This window comes from Euprymna scolopes, chromosome 12 (genome assembly GCF_053919585.1).
Source record: "Euprymna scolopes isolate OS-2025 chromosome 12, ASM5391958v1, whole genome shotgun sequence".
Lineage (NCBI taxonomy): Eukaryota > Metazoa > Mollusca > Cephalopoda > Sepiida > Sepiolidae > Euprymna > Euprymna scolopes.
Window position 1 is genome coordinate 136,964,283 of NC_136493.1, and position 24,563 is coordinate 136,988,845.

Consider the following 24,563-nt stretch of genomic DNA (forward strand, 5'->3'; position numbering starts at 1 on the left):
GCCATAGAATTGGCGTTTATTTTATATTTTAAACAATTGTTACAAGAAAGAATAAGATTACGTTTATAAAATTTTAATTTGATAAGTATAAGAATAAATAATTTAAATTTTGCCATTAAAGACTATTGGGAGGGGCGCCCGGCTTTTCCCGGTCGTAAAATATACTTAAATATGATATTTTAATTTGTCCAGATTTCGTATATATTATATCCTGATTTTAAAAGTAAAAAAAAAGTATTTGGATGCCAACACTAGCGAATAAATACTGGGAACTCAAAGAAAGCGGACAATCGCCAGTAGTCGAATGGAAAATAATAAGACAAGCTACCACGTGTAGGCATTTAGACAACCCATGTAAATTATGCCTTCATGAAAAATTTGCTATCCTGTACTTTAAAGAACCCCAAAATCTATTAAACTGTAGGAAAGAAATAGCAAATAACTGTGTTCACAAAATAAAATTTACTCTAGGATAGCGATACAAAATAGTTTTAAAACTAACAAAAACAATAGAAAATAAACAAATAAATAAATTAAATAAACATGAATATACATAAACGATCACACATATATGTATGTATATATATGTATACATATGTGCATATATGTATGTACACACATGTATATTTATATATAAAAAAATGTCTGCCTTAAACCACTAACCTAGTTTTAAAATAGATCCTTTGTTCGATAAAATGCATACCCATTGGCTGATAGGAAGGGGCGCGGTGGATATTAGAAAGCTGATTGGCTAAATAAAATCCTCAACAGAAGAGGACCATATAAAAACGATAAACAACCACAGAATTCGCGCATAAGCCTGACGAATCCTAGAGTGGATGAAACGCCGAATATTCAGTGTAGCTTAATCGCCATATATATATTATAAATTACTAACTAGCTCTACCTACGTATTGAGCAATTTTGAAGTAAATACTTAAAGTTTACGCATAAATCTATACTTTCGTATATTAATTTTATGTGAGTAAATGAAGTAGTTATACATATATATATATATATATATATTGTATTTCAAGAAGTGAATGCAAAAATGTATACTTTTTCAGATATACATTCCTTATAAAATAATCAAAATTGTTACGAATAACAAGCTCAATGAATATATTTTTTCATCTTCAAAGCATGTATATTGTAAAATTTCTATTCGAGTTACCGCAAAATGTCAATCCACAGTGATGACTTTATATATATATACTAGCATTTCAGCCCGACGTTGCCCGAGTGTTTGGATGTGTATGTTGAGCAAAAAAAGTGGTAGTAGGAAGGCAGGCTCGAACTCATACCGCGAAGGAGGAAAAGAACGATAAAAAAACCTGGCGTCTTTGCTGTTACGACCACCGGAAGTGATCTATTTATAAATTAAGGCTAGACAATTGAACGGAGAGGATGACTTTCAAAACTATAGGCGAAAAAAATGGCCCCCTCCCTGTAGAAAAGTGCCCAGTTGAAGGTTAAGATATTAATGTTTTTAGCCAATCTTTCGATATTTGTATCCCGAAACGTCGAACTTCAAACCGATACTGATCTCGGTAAAATTCGTCGCCTCTGTCGAAAATTTTAGGCAGGCATGTAAACATACATACATACATTTATATATCGGTAACTAAAAATTTTCGACTCAAACCGATTAAAAAGCTTGCCCTATCTCTGAATACCTTTATGTAAAATTTCAAATGTTTAAACTAGAAATTGACTGAGTAATTTGATAGAGACCGCAGAGGTCAAATTTTTTAAAACTTTAACTCCTATTATGACTCTTTAACATTTATTTTTTGGATTCAAATTAAGTTATTAAGTTAGATCCATGTCCAAGGAACCTATATCTAGAATTTAAAGTGTTTAGACCCAAAATTGTTGGAGGAGTTTGGTAGAGTTCTCAAAGGTCAAATCGTTGAACTTTGATCACTTAACAGCCAAATTTCTGTCCAAAAGCCAGTCACATAGATTTTCCCTAATCTCAATACGCTGTATATTAAATTTCGAGCCTGTAGACTTAAAATTGACAGAATTATTGTGTAGGGAAATGTGCACACACAGACACACGAGCACACACACAGACGCGTTCACTTTTATACTAGCATTCCATCCCGGCGTTGCTCTGGTGTTTGGAGGTGTATGTTGAGCAAAAAAAAACGTGATAGTAGGAAGGCAGGCTCGAACACGTACCGAAAAGGCGGAAAAGAACGGGAAAAAACCTGACGTCTTTGCTGTTATGACCACCGCCAAACCGGAAGTGACGGTGGTTAAAATTAAGGCTAGACAATCAAAAGGAGAGGATGACTTTCGAAAATATCGGCGAAAAAAGCAACCCCCTTTAAGAAAAGTGTCCAGTTTAAGGTGAAGATAATGATTTTAGCAAATGTTTCGATATTTGTCGTCTGAAAGGTCGAATTCAAAATGATACTGATCCTCTAAAAATCCGTCGCCTGTATCAAAAGTTTTAGCCAGACATGCAAACATGCATACATACATACATTTATATATTGGTAACTAAAATTTTTCAACCCAAACCGATTAAACAGTTTGCCCTATCTCTGAATACCCTTTATATAAAATTTCAAATGTTTAGACCAGAAATTGACTGATTTTGTAGAGACCGCAGAGATCAAATTATTTTTAATTTTGACCCCTGTTATAACCCCTTAACATTTATTAGGCTCAAATCAAGTTATTAAGTTAGGTTCATGTCCAAGGAACCTATATCTAAAATTTCAAGTGTTTAGACCTAAAATTGTCGGAGGAGTTTGGTAGAGTTCTCAAAGGTCAAATCGTTGAACTTTGACCCCCTTAATAGCCAAATTTCTGACTGAGAATGGATTGCACATATTTTCCCAAATCTCAGTAAACTTCATATCAAATTTCGAGTTTGTAGACTTAAAATTGACAGAGTTATTGCGTAGGGAAATGCACGCAGACACACAGATACACACACATACACGTTCACTTTTATATATATATATATATATATATATATATATATATAGAGAGAGAGAGAGAGAGAGAGAGAGAGATAGAAAGATAGATAGATAGATTAATCAAAAATATATACGTATGCGTAAACATATATGGAAACAATCTTGTGTTTACTGTAAACTTTTTACGCAACTATTATGCAAGTATAAATCATTGAGAATATCTGCATGAATATGATTACACTAATTAACTAAAGATAATCATCCCATAAAAAAACCGAAAAAACTAATGGGGAATTAATTAAAATGAATGTTTAAAAGAATATGCAAATTAGCTAGATCTTTTGCTAGTGAATGCAATTCCAGAACCCATATATAAGAAAATTGTATTTTCTTTTTAAATAAATAGAAAAGAGGGTTTAATATGAATATCAATACACACAAAACAAAAACGAATTTATAGGAGCATATATATATATATATATATATATATATATATATATATATATATATATATATATATATAGGTTAAACATTTGCTTGAAACGTACTCGGTCTGCATATACTAATCGTAACTGATTAAAAAATCTTTCTCGTAAATATAAATTTTTATAATGGGAAAGATTTTTTAATATAAATTTTGTAAATTTTGAAAGATGTTCAAGCTCACTAATGACCTTTTTATTTGGATTCGAGAGTATATTTAGTGTAGTATAATAATTTATAATAATTCTGAAAATATCAAGTTTTCAAAAGCTATCCATTACATATTGTTTCGTGTTGTGACTAACAAGTCTGCAAAATTATGTTATTACTGCATATTTAATCACATACGCTTTAGGTGTTTCCCTTAAAAACTAACAAAACACCGTTTGGGATAACTTACATGATTCATATAACCGACACAGTTTGCCTTTCCTTCTAAGTAACGATGATTATGACCATAATCTTCGACACTGAGAGTGTGTATGTGTGTTAGGTATGTGACAAAATATTAAACCATTCTGCAGATTTTAAGTCGCAATAGGAAACAATATTGTAATGGAACTTGGAGAATTATTATATTCCAATGTGTGTGTGTGTGTGTGTGTGTGTGTGTGTGTGTGTGTGTGTGTGTGTGTGTGTGTGTGTGTGTGTAAAATGGTGTTCTGATCTTCTATTTATTAGTACGATAACCATTAGGTCGGCGTGATACGATTTTTTAAAAGTATTTTCAAACCTACGTAATCTTAACATAAGAAAGCTGTCATGTGAACAATTCTTATATGCACACTCGTGACACAGTTGACAAACAGATATAAATTCAATGGTTCCCAAGTGCCAATTTTTTAATTTGAGCCTCTTAGCTACACCTTTTTCAGATGAAAACGGATTAAAACGTTTTCCACGTGTCTGAACACCCTATATACCAAATTTCAAGTCAGTACATTAAAAATTCGTCGATGTTGTATAAAATTTTATAGTTAATCTACTTAAAGGGCTATAACTGTCGCTATATCATCGAAGTTGAAATATCAAATAATTGACATAATGTACATTTTTTATAATTCTGAAACATGTTTTAATAGTGTTGTCGTACTTCTTATATTTGTACACAGGTTGTTTTTACAAGAACAAGTACTATCGAATAGGAGCAATGTTCAAGGACGATTGCAATTATTGTATCTGCAAACGTAATGGAAAGGTCTGGTGTACAAAGAGGATTTGTTGTCCAAAAGGTAAATTCGTTTTATACATTTATTTGCAGAATTCTTAACTATAAAATTTTCCGCATCAATTATTAAATAAATAACATAACATATTCATAATAAATTTTTGTTTTAATATTTACTAACATCGCATTATATATATATGCATGTATATATATATGCATGTCTATATATATGTATGTATATATATGTATATATATACATATATTTATATATATATATATGTATGTACATATATACATATATACTTATATATATGCATATGTATACATATATTTTATATATATGTATATATATATACATATATTTATATATATGTATATATATCTATTATATATATATATATATATATGCTAATCTTTTAATCTCGTTAAAACCAGGCATAAGTCATAACCCGTTGAATTAGAATGAGTTCTTTATGCTAAATTGATGGGAAATTGATCATTCAAAATAGTTAGATTAGTGCTCACTTTTGCATTAAATACTAATTGCTATTAATCCTTATTAATTTCTATCTGCATGGATGTCATGATACTTAGTTCGCTGCACCTTATCACAACAAAGATCTCTGCAAGTTTCAGCCAGATCCACTCATTAGTTTTCAAGAAAAGTGAAATTTAAATACTAATTCCTATTAAATTACTCTGCATCAAACAGATACCATAATATTTAGTTCGCCGTATATGATTGTAATAAATTTCAGCCAGATCGACTCACTAATTTCTGGGAAAAAGTAGAACGGATTGACTGATAAACAGAGAGACAGATAGACTAATAAAAGTATAATGTAGAAATATAATAATCATTTGGCAGCAATTAAAAAGCATGAAGAATGGTGCGAATGAAGCCGTTATAAAACTAGCACCCTATATAGAAGAACTTTAAGGATAATATTATAAATAAACGCAATGAGATAATAGAGGTTTGTTTACATAAGGACAATTTTAAATATAATAAATATAATAGCGAAAAGATGAGTAAATTAAACGATTATATATAGGATACACTATAATAAACATAAGAGGAGTATATATTGACCTTATATATTTTATTAGAAAATAATCGAGTAGTTAAACTAATGAAATAATCAGTACCATGTAATATATACTAAGTAATAAAAACATATTACTATTGAACATTCTGTAATTACAATTATGTTATAATGCTTAAATATACGTATAGTATACTATCGGAGGCGCTACCTTAATCTGTCCAGATTAATTATATATTATTATAGAGTTGTGATTTCAAAATTAAACAAAACGTTTTAAGATACCATTAGCTAGAATCGAAACCGAAAGTGTAGCTTTCAAAGCCAGTGATGTTACCACTGTATCAACGTGACACCCATATGTACTGATTTCAATTTAAAAATTAAAAGTGAACTAAGATGAATGGATAAATGTACAAAAAAAATTTTTAATTTTTACCAATTTTTGGCCATTAAAAAATTATTTAAACTGGCTAAAAACTCATAAAAGAACAGCCCTTAAAGAATTAAATCATTTGAGGCTTCTGTCGCCGCTCTTCGACTTTTAGTTTCGGAGGAGATAGAGTTTGAAAAAGTAGAGACAGAGCTTTTTATATATTACATTATAACGCAATAATAATTTTAATATGGATACTCAGTAAGTATACTGTACTGCGTGACAATAGAATTCATTATATAGTGTGATATAGATTAATGAAAAGACATGCAAGTAACTACTATAAATGATATACAAAAACATATAGTGAAACTATAAGTCGCCTACAAAAGCAAGTTTAATAGTAATAAAATGTAGAAAGAAAAAAGATGATTTAAAAATGAATAGCAATTATTACTACATGTACTCAGTGATAATAATTATACTGAATTAAATAATAACAACAAAGGATACCCTTTTAGACAGTGATACAGGAGAGTATGCTACATATAAAAATAGTACAACTAGTAATATAGGAAGGAAGAAAAAAGTTTTCATTAAATAAATTATTACAAGCGTTAGATTGAAACAGACCGGAAGTTAATGAAATTCTAGGTTCTACTGAAGAAAAATCGTAGCAGCGACCAACAAACGCGTGGCTCGAAATCCAACCATGGGAATACCACCGACAATTGTCAACGATACAGATTCCCCTACATCTCAACTCAACCTGCTTTTATACAGTCTGTAATTCCCCTCATTAACATGTGTGCGGCGTGATCTCGCAAGACTTTATGAGATCACAGTTTTTAAAAATTCCGACGCCATCTTTGATCTCTCGTTCTCGTCCGACGCACATACGAGGTAAGACTTCCGTTTTCCTTTCTCTTAACTTAAGAGAACAGTTAACATAGAAAGAATAAACAAACTCCATATCTAGACACATGCTTTACGATTATTAGGTTTTAAATTAGAACATAATGATCTTAATAAGTTGATTAGGATTAATTCAAATAATAATGGTGGAATTTAATTAACGGAAATTAATGTTGGTATTTAGTTTATAATGGATTAATAAACTTGTGCCGAACTTGAATTATCTTCTGGCCTACTATTACATACCAGAAGTTGACAAATGCAGCATGAACTGAAACAAACAATTAAGAAAATTATTGTAATCATAAAAGTGTCAAAAATTTATATAACATATATTATATTATTATATATTATATTATATTACAACACCATAAAATATTGATAAATGGGAAACTACCTGTAAACAAATGCATAGCATATACGTGAAAAAATCTTGAATACCGAAGTGTCGATAAGTCGATAAAGATACTTACACATAAAAAAGAAAACTTTGAAAACTGCTTTTAATGCTTTTCCGCGCTGCCCAACTTGGAAAAATTATTATTAATGAGATATTATATTCATATATTCATATATAACATCTATGAACCGAAACAATTATGCGCACATGTTGCAAATAAAAACTAGAGCATTGAAATGAACAAAAAATGGGTGTAAATTGTTTGTAAAGCGATGGTTATAAAAACTATAAAGATATATAAATATATATATATATATATATATATATTTGACAGTACATCAAAGTCAGGCGTAACAAGTGTTTCAAAAGAGGGGGTATACATTATAGATTTACTCTTTAATGCAAGATCCACGTGTAAGTCTATGCACATAATTAGAATAAAAATGAATTGCTAGGGTAAACATGGGGAATGTCTGCTTGGGGTATGTTAAATAGATGCATTTACTTTGTATTCTGTGTGAACATTTCTGCATAAGAATGATACGATCACTGTGGAAATTTTCGTGCTGAAATGGTTTGTTTCTTTTGGGGTTCCCGTCTCTGACAGAAAAAATATTTGATGATATGGCGTCAACGGTGTAAAATCATATAAAGGCAGAGAACCAACCCACTACATTCGCCAGCTACCAAAACCCAACCAAAAACTAAACCACGCCTCGATTTCAAATCTTTCAACTTGCAAGTGCGCGTCACTCTTGTACTTCAAAACTGAAAAGTAATTCTCGATGGTTCCTAGTTTATAATTTAATTCAATGAAGATAACTTAAAAATAGTTCAAGGCGCATATTTTGGATATATTAGGTCTGTAGGATGAAAAACTTAAAATAAACAATACGGGCATAAAATAGAATACGACTTGTAGAAATTAAAACTACTTAAACAGCATAGAAATATATGTGTTGGCATATAGCAAAACATACACACTAGTAATAGGCACGTATACAATTAACATTATAACATTAATACAAGCAGTGGAAAATTTTGCTTTAAACATAATAAAATAAAGAAAAACAATTAAAAGAATCGTTTTTGGCTTCGGAAAATTGCCACACATTTTTCCAATACCAATTCCCATGCCCCTCAAAGCTCCGATTTTTCTGATTCCGATTAATCGTCCCAACACTAATACAGGGTGTCCCAAAAGAAGCTGACGGATTTTAAATTTGATTAACTTCCTAAATATTTAAGTTATGATTACCAATTTTCATATGTGGGTAGATGAGCCTCTCTGTGATTTTCTGCGATTTAGTAAAATACCATAGTCTACTTATTCTAATTTTATTTACACATTAGGGTATGTTTTTCACAAGCTCTAATTTTAGTTATGAAAAATAATGTTACTCAAATGTCCACCATTTTCATTTTCGCACTCTTGTGCTCTCTGCAGGGCATTGTCCAATACATCACTTAATGTTTCAGGGCTTATGGCCCTCATCCTCCTCTGTATTGTTTTTAAGGCCATTTATTGTGGTTGGTTTGTTTGCTTTTACCCAATCTTTGAGGTAACCCCAAAGGAAGAAATCTGCACATGTGAGATCTGGCGAGTGGGGTGGCCAATTTATCTCACAGACACGAAAAATTATTCGGTTTCCGAATATGTCTTCGAGCAGATTTAATGTTTCTCGTGCCGTATGCGGCGCTGCACCGTCCTGCTGGAACCACATTGATTGAGAGACCCCAATTTGACTTCATCTTCTTACTGATGTGGATGGATCCTCGGCCACACTCTCTGCTAATCTCTGACGATTCTTATCACTTCTTGCCGTACGGGGTCTACCAGATTTACGGAGCTCACATACAGACCCTTGCTCATGAAATCGAGCCACCATAGCTTTTATTGTATTGGGAGTAGGGTAATTTCTTGTGTTGAAGTTTCGTCGAAATTCTCTTTGACTTTCTGATATTGACTCATTCAACCGAAAATACGATCTACGATGAATATTCATTCCTCGGTAGTGTAACGACTCATGATAACTTGGAAGGGTTACTCTAGATGATCTGAAAAAATAAAAGAAAAATATAAAAGATTAAGAAAGTTATGAATTTTTTTTAACTATCAGCTTCTTTTGGGACACGCTATATATATATATATATATATATATATATATATATATATATATATATATATATGTGTGTGTGTGTGTGTGTGTGTGTGTGTGTGTGTGTGTGTGTGTGTGTGTGTGTGTGTGTGCTTGTATATTTTGTATATTTGTGTGTGAAGGTTATATATACACGTATCCATAATATATGACGATTATATACACATGTGTCCATAAATAGTATACGTGCGTACGAGTGTAAGAAATTGTTTTGGATATTTACGAGGGGCGTGCAATAAGTAATGCTCCTGACACATTTCCAGTTGTCTGATCTAGCTGAAATTTTGGATGTGCAATGATTTATATCTCTACGGGTTATGTTGCAAATTACATTTCTGAATTAGTTGTGGTTTCTGTTTTACAGGTGTTTGAACTGAGTCAGGTGTGAAATGGAGCCTTTTTTAATGTCGAGCAGTGATCAGGTTTTTGTATTTGAAAGGACGCACACAACAGGAGACTTTTGATGAAATGAAATAAACTGATGGTGACTATGCCCCATCATATGACCTTGTAAAACGTTGGCATCGTGAATTCAAACATGGCCGGAAGTCTGTGGAAACAGCTCACAGACCTGGTCGCCCCCCTTCTGCCATTGATGAGGTGTCTGTCTATCAAGTTGAGGCTGCCATTTTGGAATATCGGCGCATTACTATTTGCCAAATAGCCCAAGATGTCAAGATAAGTACAGGGTGTGTGGAAACTACCATTCATGATCATTTGCATATGCATAAGGTGTCTGCCAGATGGATTCCCAGGTTGCTCACACCATTCCAGAAGCGAGAACGCGTCGAGTGCTCAAGGATAAATTTGGAGATGTGCCAAGATGAGTCAAAGTTTTTCAAAAGACTGATTACACAGGATGAAACCTGGGTCCATCACTATGATCCAGAGACCAAAGCCCAGTTAATGCAGTGGGGGCACTTGGACTCATCACCTCCAAAGAAGGCAAGGGTGCAGCCCTCTGCTGGCAAGGTCATGCTCACAGTCTTTTGGGACCAGGACGGAGTAGTGATGGCAGATTTCCTGGCAAAATGGACCACAATTACAGGAGCCTATTCTAATTCACTTTTGAGGAAATTAAGGGAAGTTATCAAAATCAAGAGGTGGGCAAGATCAGCAAAGCTGAAGGACAACGTCCGGTTCACAACTCGCATGTCGCCAGATCAGAAGCACGGGCGTGTGGTTATGAAATCCTACCCCATCGTCCCTACTCTCCTGACCTTGCACTCTCTGACTTTCACCTCTTCCCAGCCATGAAGTGGTTTTTGAAAGGAAAGCGTTTCCCAGATGATGCAGCCTTGATTTCTGAAGTCACGTCATGGTTGGAGGATCAACCTGGGGTGTTCTACAAAAACGGTCTCCAGAGATGAATGAAACGATGGGAGAAATGCATAACTCTGGGTGGTTCCTATGGAGAAAAAGACTAATAACTGTGCCAAGTTTCGTTGCTCTACTGCTATGGAAAGTGTTACTTATTGCACGCCCCTCGTATGTATGTGTTGGTTGTGTGTATATATATATATATATATATATATATATATATATATATATATATATGCTGTGCATGGATTTTTGCGTATGTCATGTGCCTTTATATGATGTGTACTTCATAAGTGCGTGTGTGTGTGTTTGCTTTAGGATGCTTGCGTACATACGAATGGATTGCATAACTGCATATATGTATACTTATGTGTATACTTATGTGTCTGTGTGCGCGTTATGCATGGGAATGCGTTTCAATGTGCATGCATGTGTGCGTGTGTATGTGTACTTGCACCCATAAGTGTATGTGCATGTACTTGGATGCATCCCTGTTAATGCATTCACATGGATATATACGTATGACTATTTGTATGTATATGCATATGTATGTGCATTTATACATATAAGTTCGTATAGAAGTATGTATGTATGTACATGAGGTGTGCCTATGTGTGTATGCGTGTACATCTATGATAATCCGTGTACATTTCTATATTAATTTGATTTTTATGCCCATGCCTATTGCAACTGTATACGTATGCATATGTATATATGCATGTGTATGTAGCTTCTACATATATGTGTATATGTGTAGGTTTATACGTATGTATGCCTTCTATGTACTCTTATATCTTTGTGTGGATTTGTGCTTGTATATGTATATATGTATATGTATGTATGCGCGTGCGTATTCATATATTTGTGCATATCTATATTTACATGAGATGGGCTATTGTGCATGGATGTATGTGTCTATATTACCATATGTATGTGTGCATATGTGAATATATGGATGTGTATTTAAGTTATGTATTTACTTGTGAAATTGTGCCAGGATGTATACTTTTATCTGTGTTGATATTTATTTCTGTCTCGGTATACGTGTTTTTACGTATGTGGACCTATTTTTTTGATAAGCATATTTACATTTGTATGCATATACATGTATGCGTGAATGTGTACGTACGTGTGTATACGCGTGTCTTCTGCACATGTATCTATGTGGTAATGTATTATGTATCTGTTTATATACATCTTTGTGCGTGTTTTTGTGTGTGTATATATATATATATATTGTTCATGTATATATGCGCTATTACGTATTGTTTTATATACATCTTTGTGTGTGGTTTCTGTGCATGAGCGTATACTCGAGTTCTACATTTGTGCGCGCGTGTGTGTATATGCATGTGTATACAGATGTGTGCATGAGTGCTGATAAATGTATAAACACATTGTGTGTATAATCACTTCTCCATATGTGTTTCTGTGTATATGTATGATGTATAAATATATCTGTCTGCGTGTTTATATATTACATTATATATAGGTGCGAATATTCACATGAATCTATGTGTGTGTGTGTGTGTGCATGTGTATATTTGCATGTGTACATGTCTACATATATATCTAATCCACTCCCTTATTAATCATAATATTATCTCCTCCCTATATATAATATTCTGTACCTTCTCCATATATATATATATATATATATATATTAACGTGCTTATAAAATACATAAAATACCTACATATTAGTTATATAAAATATGTTGATAATATAATTTTATTAAATTATCTGTAGACGCCTACTAATTAACATAGGCGGGTGAGTGAGATATATAAAGGTATCAATCATCAATACCGGGAGAGTTCGGCAACGACCGCCAAATATGCAAGACGCCTATGTTGCCTCCAGTAAGACATGCAACACGCCATCTGCAGGAATATCTCAAACTGAAGTATATCTGAAGACATGTAAATATGTATATAACTTTTCTTCCTAATATATTATTGTATACCTTTACTTTCCGTGCTCTTGTTAATTATTTGTGCAGACACAACAGTGGCGATGGGAATTCGAAAAAAGACGCGGGATAAAACCCACTATTAAAACATAACATTATCTTTATGCTATGTACTGATAATGATTCTCTTAGTTATTTCTCCCTTTTAATCCGTTCGAATTGAACGCTGATCGAAGTTCAAATATTTCACCGTTAACAAATTAAAAATAAAGTTTACGAATCGATAATTCAATAATTTTTTTAAAATAATAAATCATTTTAGATCACACGCGCTTAAAAAATTACAATATAAAACACTTATAACATTAAATATTGGAAAGTTTTGTTGGTTTTTCAAACTTTTACTCATTATTCGATATCGCCCTGACTTTACCAACGTGCACAATTACGAATTATATTAATGGAACATTTTCTGATTTAATTCCCTATGAGATTATTAGTGTTTCATTCCTCCTCCCCCAAAACTGGAGCTATACATTTTTTCTGTGATAGACTATACGTATATATTTGTGTATTCGTTACACAATTCAGGTGCAAGTTCGTGAAACACTATATGTACAATTTTAATCTCTCTCTCTCTCTCTCTCTCTCTATATATATATATATATATATATATATATATATATATATATACATACATATACTATTGTAAATAATGAATTATTTATAGCTATGTGTATACTCGATGTGTAAAATTATGTTCCTTTATGTATGTATATATGTATTTGTATCTACGTTTAAAACTTGTGAAACACTTTAATGTATGTAAAAAGTTTTTTGTTTAATATGTATTTTATGCCATTTGTAAATTTGATCTTATTTGTAATTATTTTTTAATTATTATATAGTATGTTTATATATATATATACTTTTTGCTTTAATATATATATATATATATATATATATATATATATATATATATAATAAAGCAAAAATTAATATGGAAAAGTCATCACTTTAGGCTTCAAGAATTCAATATCAACAATCACTCAGTGTGCGATAACTTGTGTGGTGTGTGTGAGTGTGTGTGTGTGTGTGTGTGTGTGTGTGTGTGTGTGTGTGTGTGTGTGTGTGTGTGCTGCATGAAACAACTTGTTGCGATTTTTTGAACGCCAGAAAATCCATCTTTTTTAGAATTGAAAATAACAAGGCATATATAGTAACGCAAATAGAGACGCACATCCATTTATTCATGGCGAAATTCTCAATAAGTTTCAGTAAATTAGAGCCTATAATATAACTACTGCATTTGATCCAGATTTTCAAGTAATAAAAACACACGCAAGAAACGGATGGCCGTAATTCATATAATGTAATTTCCATTAAAATATTATAATTCAGTTCGAGATGAAATACAGAGCTCAAATGATCTATTATTAAAAATATTTAAAGTAATAAGTCTAATAAGAATGAGAAATCAATTTCGCAAACTCACACTGGAAATTAAGCATAGTACAATCTATAGTCAATGAATGTCTAGAAAAATCATGAATAAGATGCCCTCGTTCAGTATCAAAAGACAATAGACATCTCTATAAGGGTAGCTGTGTGTGTAATCGTGAGGCAATGGCTTCACAACCCCCAATCACATTTCTCCTGAATCGGCACTGCTTGGGTCCAGTGGACAGGAGAGGTCTAAAACTGACTGCAAACAATGCCGAAATAAGCGGAAATAACAAACAACATCTGGAATTCCCAAAAGGTCACCCATTTTATTACTGATAACACTCAACATTGCTTAACATCGGTGATCTAACGGAAACCGGTGTGTGAATGTGATTATGCCGTATATAAATCATGAATAAATTCAAAAATACATAAGCCATGATCAGCAAGTGTCCAGTATACACGGATCATAGAAATCACAATCAAGTAAAACAACGATTCCACATGAAATCAGTAAAGCACAATGAATCAAAATCGGAATGGACGTATTTTATGTATACAATAATTCATTTGCAATTATAGTACATGAAACTAAAAGAAATACTTTGAAACATATCAAGTTCAAAATTTGAAATCCAGCACAGTCACACAATGTACGAAATCAGCATTTGAGCAAAATTAAAATGAACATATCCTATTTACACACTATGTAAGGTCAGAGAAGGTCATAATCTCAGTCGGTAAGAGAAAAATAACTCCATCCTAACAGTTTGCTGTATAATAAACGATTCCTTATTTTTAAGTTTTACAGTTGTTTAATGTCAAAACATACGATCTACTGTAAACTGTGTAATAAATTGAATTATTCTTGTGATAACTGCGTGTGATTGGAATAGAAGAATAATCGTTACCTCTGTGGTCACGAACATTAATTTGTATTGTAAATATTTACATTATACAACATCACTTGTGGATAGAGGTTTAGTTATGCAGTGGAATATAGAATTCGTTGTTCAGAAATGAGAGGATGCAAATGTCTCGACGTCGGTTTGATGTTGTTGATATTCGTGTCAGCTTGTGAAGGAAACGAATTAAAACTGTTTCCAACGGCGAATTGATATTTTTATTATTTATCCTAAGCGGATGCAGAAAAGGCTGTTTGTTTAAGTGTTATGCTTTTGTTGTGTGTGTTTGTGTGTGTGTGTGTGTGTGTGTGTGTGTGTGTGTGTGTGTGTTCATGATTGCTTTTTAACTTCATATTTTTCCAATTGCATACTTCTCTTTGCAAACCGAATTACATATTTTTATTTACAAATCAAATTGCATATTTTTATTTACAAATCAAATTGCATATTTTTGTTTGCAAACCGAATTGCATATTTTTGTTTGCAAAACGAATTACATATTTCTCTTTACAAACCAAATTGCATATTTTTGTTTGCAAACCGAATTACCTATTTTTGTTTGCAAACCAAATTGCATATTTTTGTTTGCAACCCGGATTGCATTTTTTTTTTGAAAATCGAATTACATATATACTTTTGCAAACCGAATTTCATATCTCGTTTACAAACCGAATTGCATATTTTGTTCGCAAACCGAATTGCATATTTTTGCTTGCAAACTAAATTGTATAATGTTTTGTAAACCGAATTACAATTCTTTGTTTGCAAACCAAATTGCATATTATTTTGCAAACAGAATTAATTGTTGTTTGCATTCCGAATTGCATATTTTTGGTTTGCAAACTAAATTAAATATTTTTAGTTTGCAAACCGAATAGCAAATATTTTGTTTGCAAACCAAATTTCATATCGTTTTGATAACCGAATAGCATATTTTAGTTTGCAAACCATATTTCATATTTTTTGCAAACCGAATTGTATATATTTTGTTTGAAAACCGGGACGGAGGCGGCGAGCCTGTGTGTAAGAAATTACTAATATTGTTTTTATTTCATTCTTTCATTGCTGATTTTATTCTCTTACAGTTCAATTCCCCTAACAGGGTTTTTGAATAAGAAAAATACCAAATTCGTATGAGAATAGCATTATCACATGAAAAATTAAATGATAAACAAAACGTAATTAAAGTCATAAAAATAATTGTATAAAATTCTAAGTGCATTTTTCTAATCATTATCTTTATTTCGTACCAAGGATGTATTTATAAAGGGAAAAAATACAAAAACAGGCAAGTTTTCCTGGACGGTTGCAGCCGATGCGTCTGCCTTCATTACAATATGATCAGGTGTTTCATAAAGTCTTGTCAACCAAAAGGTAAATGAACTGAATATTTGCATTGAAAATAAAACTAACTCCAAAAATCATCTTCATAATTATTATCCTATTAAAACCTCAGATTTATTCGCGAGTTCTGGTGTTATATATTATGAATGTGCGTTGTTTTATCTACCCCTGTATAAATACATAGGACACTTGAAATGCGTTTCTCCACTTTATAAACGTGCTGAGGTTGGAAAAGCACATAGGAACAACAAATATTCACGTGATACTTTTGTTTATCCCATTCTATACAGTTTCTGGACAGGGCATTAGCAAAATCATATACATTATAATATCCCATTCTAATACTAGATTGACTACCATCTACTACACTTAACAAAGCATTGCTTTAGTATAATTCATACAAACATCATTGGATACATATGTGCATACATGTTTCAGCTGCGACATCATTCCAATTTCAGCATCTCCAGGTCGTATTAAATATATTGAAAAAAAAAAGCGAATGAATTAAATTCTCGCAGAGAGTTTTGGTTTGAGGAAAACGAAGGTGGGGATACAGAGGAGGGGGCAAGGCATATATACACATAAACACATATACGTATATATATATATATATATATATATATATATATATATATATATATATATATATATACATAAACAACTGTATATCTATGTACATATACATTCTCACACATTTGTGTACACATGTACATATTCACGTACTCACGCAAACACAATTACGCACACATCCCTGTGATTGAATGTTATCGTTTTATTTGATCTCCAAGACATTCCTCATGACTCTTTAGAGGAGGGCAGTGCATCGCCGATTAAGAAATCTAAAGTAAGAGAGGTTGTTCGATTGTATAACTGTGTAGATTAATTTTGGTTTTGTTTTCAATATATATATTGTTTTCAATATTGTATAAACAATATATTTTTATATAAGCTAAAACATACATAATTCACATATACAGTAAAAGAAAGTGAAATGGTTGGGAGATAATTCTTTGTGGTGATGAAGATTTTGGGTGAGTTAAATGTGATATGGGATATGCTGATGGTCTGACAGTGGCATGTAGGTGTTAAAAGCTTAATGTTAGTCCCGATAAGAAAGGCTGAACATAAACTGTGATCAAATCGGAGAAGGAATCATGGGATACCTAATTATTCTTTGAAGACAGTTTCATGAGTTGTGAAGATATTGAGGCGAAAAGCTGTATTTGAAGTTGATGATAGTCGTGACAAACGAGTGATTTTTTAAAGTTTTGTGAGCGTGTCAATGACCCTCGTCACAGCATCTTTCATCTCATCAAATGTCTCAGAACAACAACCTTTAAGGTTTTCCTTAAGCTTAGGGTATAACCAGAAATCACAAGGAAATCGGTCTGGACTATAGGGAGGATAAAGTATTGTCTTGATGCCCATCTTGGTCAAATAGTATGTGATTTTCTCTGAACACCCTTGGGACAAACTGTGGGAAAATCCTGCGCTTCTTCAGTTCATCGCGAATAATTGTATGTACTTATTGTCTCTATAGACACACGACATTTTTTATCCATGAAAATCGTTATTTGCCCAATCAACTCTAGTGTTATGAATTCCTTAAGCCTTCCAAACCTCTCATCATCCTTCACAAACTCCCTGCTTTACTTGAATCTCTTATGCCACTAAAAAACTGGCGCTTGGATCATGCAAGATGGTTCAAAAGAAGTCTGAAGAATTCCATACATTTTTGTGGCATTTTCCAAGTTTAAAACGGAATTTTATTGCATGTCGTTCTTTTAAAATGTTCTTAGGTCCAGATTGCATTTTTGAAATTCACCAGCTGTGACGATGAGACATTAGTCGGGTGTATTGTTGCTTTAACTATTAATTTGAATCTGAAACCATAAGAATTAGTCAGTCATCTCATAAGGTGTATAGTAATAATATACTGAATTTTCAAGAGTCCACGAGAAATTTTAATGCCTGTACAAAAAAAAATCGAGAAATTTATAGAACGCACACTATACTTTTTGTTGATTATACTATTGTGGCTGTTTTCATTATTATCGGCTTGCAAGACTATAAAAAGGATCGATGTATGGATTAGTCAGTGACTATGTTACGGTAGATGAACTAAGTGATCGGTTTGAAGTTAAATTGTAGAAATTCTACTGATTTAATTTCTGTATTTTGTATCTTTTATAATTTTAGCAAAATCTCATGAAATCGCGCAATGTAAAACTTTATATTTTAGCCGAGACACTTTTTGATCAGGTTTAAATATAAACAGTTTTATTTCACCGGAAATTCTGCGTTCATCCATATGCATGCAAAGCATTTTAAAACATTTTTTTATTTGTAGACATGAGTGTGTCAACATCAAGGTCTGTTTTGTAGAAAGTTGTCCGAAAATCATAAATAACTGGAAAATAATGGTTCTACTAAACTAATAGATTCAACTATGTACAATGCATTTCCTAATCTAATCTGTGTGTCACCTTTCTTAGTATACGTGTGTATATTTGTGTACATGCCAGTATGTGATTCTGAGTGGGAAGCTGTGTATGTGTTTGCGTGAACTTAACATATTGCATATATGTATGAAGTGAGACAGTTTATGTGTGTGTTTGTGTTTGTGTGTTTGTGTTTGTGTTTGTGTGTGTGTGTGTATGCTTGCGAACGAGGAGGATTATATGTATCAGCGTATGTGAAGTGACACGTTGTTCTCGGCTGTGATAATTATTGGTTAGACTATTCTTCTTCTTATTATTATTATTATTATTATTATTATTATTATTATTATACATTATCATCGGCCAGTAGAGGCAACTATCAGTGATGGGCCGAAACGTTTCTGTCTGTTTATTAAATATCGGTGTCGCTTAAATTATATCGGGCATGGTCGGCTCCAAAATCGGTCTGAATAATTCGTAATTCAAAACTGTAATCCATGTTGGTACTCCCGGATTTTCAACGATGCAGAAAAAGTAAAGCTCACGTCGTGTGACATATTTTCCCAATTTTGCTTCCTCTCTCTTGGGCGTTTGTTTGCACAAAAATGTCTTTTTTATATTTATCAATGTTATTTGTTTTTTATCAATGTTATTTGTTTTTTATCAATGTTATTTGTTTTTTATCAATGTTATTTGGAAGGTATATCTTAATAGTATGTGTTCCTTTTGCTGTTTACAAACAAAAAACATTTTTATTGTTTCTAAAAAACATGTGGATTTCAACTCTGCGGACGTAGTAACAGTCCCATCATGTAACACATATGTTCAACTACTTTTCTTGTCACAAAAAATATGCTGTATTTATTAATATTACTTTAGCAGCATATCTTAATTGTGTGTGCTCTTTCATTATCTCTAAAGAAAACGTGGAGTTCAAATATGCGACATAGTAGTGTTTACATAATATGACATTTTTTTGTTCTTTTTTCGTTTGTTTTTGTTTTCTGGCGCCTGCGTTTGCATAAAACTTATTTTTATTTTTACTCTTATAATCTGGGGAGGGCGTATATTAATTGTGTATGGCTCTTCCTGTGTTTCTAAATAACACTATTTTAGTCCTATAAGATCGAATACATTTATCAATTACACACATTAAAATGAAGTCGTTTTTAAATGTATCCGTGAACCGTTGAGTCACAAACACTACAACTATTTGTTCAACTTAGATTCGATTAAAAAATTAAAACCCAAAACAGACACTAACCCCCCCCCACACACACACACTACAAGGTTTTCTTATCTAACATTAGGAGTCTACACTCCAACTTTCCAGAGGTTGAAATCCAAGTTCGGGAAACAAAACCTACCCAATTTCCATCACTGCCGATCACAAAGCTGTTGTGTCAACGACCGCCTTACACTCAGTAACCCTTAACCTCGAGTAGCCTCCAGGCCTTGATAAGTGGTGACTCCCCTGTAAAAGGCTGCTGCGGAGAAGGTGAGCTCTCTCTACCGTGCTAGGAAGTTATTTTCTAATATGCGAAAACCTTCCAGTGGAATTGAAGTGCACGAGTTTAAAATTAAAAATGAACAAACGTGCACTGAGCAAGTCACTCATATTATTACTCCAAACAAAAGTAATCTGTACATCTATAAGGCCACCATTCGCCCATGTATGGGTTTTGTTGTCTCATTTGGGCTAGTCTATCTGCTACTAGTCTCTCACTCCTGGACAGATTTCAAAAGAGAGTGATCAACCTGATCGGTCCTGAACGTCAACCTCTAAGCGTCAACCTCTGCTCTACCGACGAAATGTTGCATCCCTGTTTTATAAGTATTTTAATGGTGGATTCTCCGACGAACTACACGCCCTTGTACAACCCTTGCCGTAAATACCCCTGCCAAACCCGACAAGCCGCAAATTCCACACTCCTACACAATAGAGATCTCTAGATGTAAGAAAGCCTTCTACTCTAGTAGTTTATTCCCCAGAACTGCTAGACTCTGGAACTCCCTTCCGAGTTTCTGCTTTCTCAATTGTACTGACATGCAAAAGTTCAAGTGTAATGTAAAAAAAACATATTGCTGCTCAACTCCCTACATAATATCCCTGCAACTTATGTCCCTGAAAGTAGTCCCCTACATTAAGTGGAATTGTGCCTTGTTTGGGGTGAAAATGTAATAATACAAAAGAACTGTTAACAAATCCTTCTCGCATAACTAAAAACGTCATTTTATTCTATATTGTCTTTACAGAAGTAAATTAATGTCTTGCATTTGGCATTAATAATATCTTATTAAAATCTTTCTTTCTATTGTATTTTTGTCTTACTATATTTCAGTCTTACTCTCTATTGCTATAAACTTTTTTTTTACTTGTTCATACTAACGTGTTGACTGCTTTCGCTACTTAGTAACATCTATTGCAGCTGTTTACCAAAGACACAAGACACAAGAAGCTCTATTTTTCTTCTGCTTTTGTTGAATGCAATGAATGTATTGATGTTAAAACTATATTCTATATTACGTAGTAAACTGCGAGCATAAAAAGTAATATGGTTAAGATTAAACTTAGAATATAGAGGAGTGGAAAAAATTACTCTGTTGATGAAAAAGCTAAGAAGGCCATTGTCAGAACCCTTAAAATGCAAATTTGGATGATTCAACACATGAGAACACAGCTCAACGAAGTTTTTGTCCACGCATATGGTCTTTGGTTTTATTTCAAGTGAGGGCCAAATAATGTCACCTCACATCTTCGAAGTCGGCTTCAAAGTAATACCAAAGTATACGTGGATGTGCTGAAGAGTGTAGTGATCCTTTGGTGTAGCTGGCAGACCCTAAATGTGACAGCAGGTCTCGGCACTGGCCCATAACTCCAAAGAGACCCAGGCTTGGCTTCAGAAAGAATACTACGACTTTGTACCCTTCTCTTATTTGCCCCTCCCCTCCCCCGATCTGAACCCGCTGGATTACTTTGTTTGGATATACGTCGAGAACATCACCAACATGACCTCCCACAACATCAAAGCCAGCTTAGTCGTTGTCATCCGTTTAGTATTGGCTGAGCTCCCGCTGGCGCTTGTGGAAAAGGCATGCTCCCAATTCCGGATCCGTATCGAGGCGGTGATTGAGGCTGAAAGCGACTACATTAGATAGATGTCAGCCCTACTACATAATCAAGTTACTTGAATGTTTTTCTTGTTAATTCGTTTTTACTGAATGTGTTTGGAATTACGATAAAATTTTCGTTTGAGAAATCATTAGATTTTGAATTGTCTACTCCCCTCCTCTCCACGAGTTTAACTTTTCTGAAGATGAAAAAAATAAATATGTCCGGTTAATTAAAGTGCACTCATGCTTTATATTGTACTAACGCGTCGTATCGTCATGAAATTGCTAACAATTTTGACTTCTTTGTTTTTTTATATTGTGCAATCCAAACAGACTGCATTTACGAGGGCAATCGGTACAAACCTGGCGAACGAGTGAATGCAGAGTGCAACATCTGTTTTTGTACTGTAAACGGTGAAGTCGTGTGCACTAGAAAAAGGAAGTGTCGGCCATAAAAATCAAGGTATGTATTTGTATCTATTCTAACATTTATCGCAGACGGTGAAACAAACAAACCCAATATCCGAGATATATCTGAAAAAAATGGTAGTACCAAAAGATATTATTTCCAAACAGCAGACCATATGGGTACTTCTTTGGGTCTATGAATATTTCAAGCTTTCTCTGATACACCTCCATGTATTGCTGGAAGTATATTTCTTGGTGCCGTACAACTTCGCCATTACTGTAAATTTTCTGAACTGTCCCCTTCGATGATACTCGAACGAGTAAGAAAGGTCATACGGCTCAAGATCAGTGAATAGGAAGGTTGTTCCAATATGGCGATATTCTTCTTATTCGTTGTTCCGTTTTTATCGTTTGTTTCTCGGTGTCCATTGCTTAACATACGGCATAATCACGTTTGATACACCGGTTCTCGAAATATCACCGAAGTTAAGCAACGATGAGCCTAGCCGGTACCAGATGGGTGACTATTTGGGACTTTCGGTTGCTGTATGTGCTCTCCGCTTATCTCGGCATTGTTTCCAGTCGTCCTGGACTACTCTTTGCCACTGGACTCAAGCAGTGCCGATTCAGAAGAGGTGTGGTTGGAGATTGCGCAACCCTTGTCACATAATTACAGATGCAGACGGTATCCTTGTCTTTCGAAACTGAACGGAGGCATCAATAGCTTAACGATCGCAATGTACGGTTTAGAGCACATAGATTGTTTAACAGCCTCGTCTTATTTTTACAAGTCTTGATGCAGAGAAAACTTCACACCGAACAAGATCAGATGAATAAGGGGGTTCTTTCATTACAGCGATATTCTTCTTATTTGTTACTTGGTGTTTATTGTTCGTTCTTTGGTACTCATGGCTGAATGATCACAATGTCTTCCTGTGAGCACACAAATTGCTCAACAGCCACATCTATTTTTTTCAATTGTTAATGCAATGGAAAATTTACAAGTGAATAGGGATGTCGTTCCAGTTTTGATATATTCTTTATACTTCGTTTCTTGGTTCCCATAGCTCTACGGTCGCAATGTTCAGTTTGGAGCATGCAGATGGTTCAACAGACTCCTTTTATTTTTAGTCCACCGACTTAGTCGGATTTGGACCTTAGAATTCGTCCTCGTCCGTTAGTCCATTTATTCATTTGTCCATTAGTCCGTTAGTCTGTTCGCTCCCAAAATTCTCAATAACTACTTATTACATTTTTCTGAAATTTTGCATGAAGTTACAACTATCCAAAAGAGGAAATGTAACATACTCGGATTTTTGATAAAAATTGGGTTTGTCCACAGGGGGTCAAAGGCGGTCAAATGGCCAAAATAGCACGTTCGGTAACATAGAATCTTTTTCGACCATTCGATTTTGCTGAAAATTACCCAAAAACAAGACCACATAGACATTTATCTGGAAACGTAATATTTCACCCTTAAAAAAGTCTTACTTATGAATTTAAATTTCCAAATAAGTATTAACGGAAGCACCTTTGATATTTAACAAGCGGACTTCTGCTGTCAAAATAATATCTGAATATTCTAGTTCGACTATAATTGTTCGATGTGAACTAACGAAAGCTGGGCATCATGAAAAGAGTCACCGTTAACATTTGTTTTAATTTAAGAATCAAAGTTCTAATTATTTTATCAACCCCTCTTATATTATCGTTAAATTTGTTCCTAAAAGTCTAACAATTCTTTCTATTTTCTCTTTTACAGCATTGAAACCTTCGAAAGAAATATTGATGTCAGGAAAACAGACAAATAGTTTTGGTTTTTAAAATATGTATAACTCGTAAAATGCAATAAACTGAATTAAAATAAAAAAAATCATCGTTATTTGTTTATCTTTTAAATATGTCATGTAAAAACATGTTTTGCTTTGATTAAACTGACCACAATCTAATCATTTGATTCAATTTCCCCATACTTTTTTATATGTTCCTTCAAAGATGTAAAGGTTGGACGATCGCCTGGCGATCTGTTTCTCAGCTCTGTGTGAATATAGTTGAAGTTAATGGTTGCGATTGGAAGGAAGTTATTTCTTGTAGTTTAATCAAGATAGCCGCCAAAGTGAAAATACAAATGGTTTTGTGTTTTTGAGTTTTTAAAAAAAAATCCATCGTGCAAACAACTTTGTATAA

The 24,563-nt window shown here is 33.3% G+C and overlaps 1 protein-coding gene across 1 annotated transcript in view; it reads left to right on the forward strand.

Annotated features, from left to right (window-relative positions):
* The window catches only part of LOC145291108 (uncharacterized), a 130,865-nt gene extending 106,616 nt beyond the window's left edge, over nt 1-24,249 (forward strand). Inside the window, exons 32-35 of the mRNA XM_080136624.1 lie at nt 4,532-4,651; nt 16,321-16,440; nt 22,302-22,431; nt 24,139-24,249. Coding sequence (XP_079992750.1) covers nt 4,532-4,651; nt 16,321-16,440; nt 22,302-22,423 — 362 coding nt within the window. The 3' untranslated portion in view covers nt 22,424-22,431; nt 24,139-24,249. The remainder of the gene's footprint in view (nt 1-4,531; nt 4,652-16,320; nt 16,441-22,301; nt 22,432-24,138) is intronic.
* The last annotated feature ends 314 nt before the right edge of the window (nt 24,250-24,563 follow it).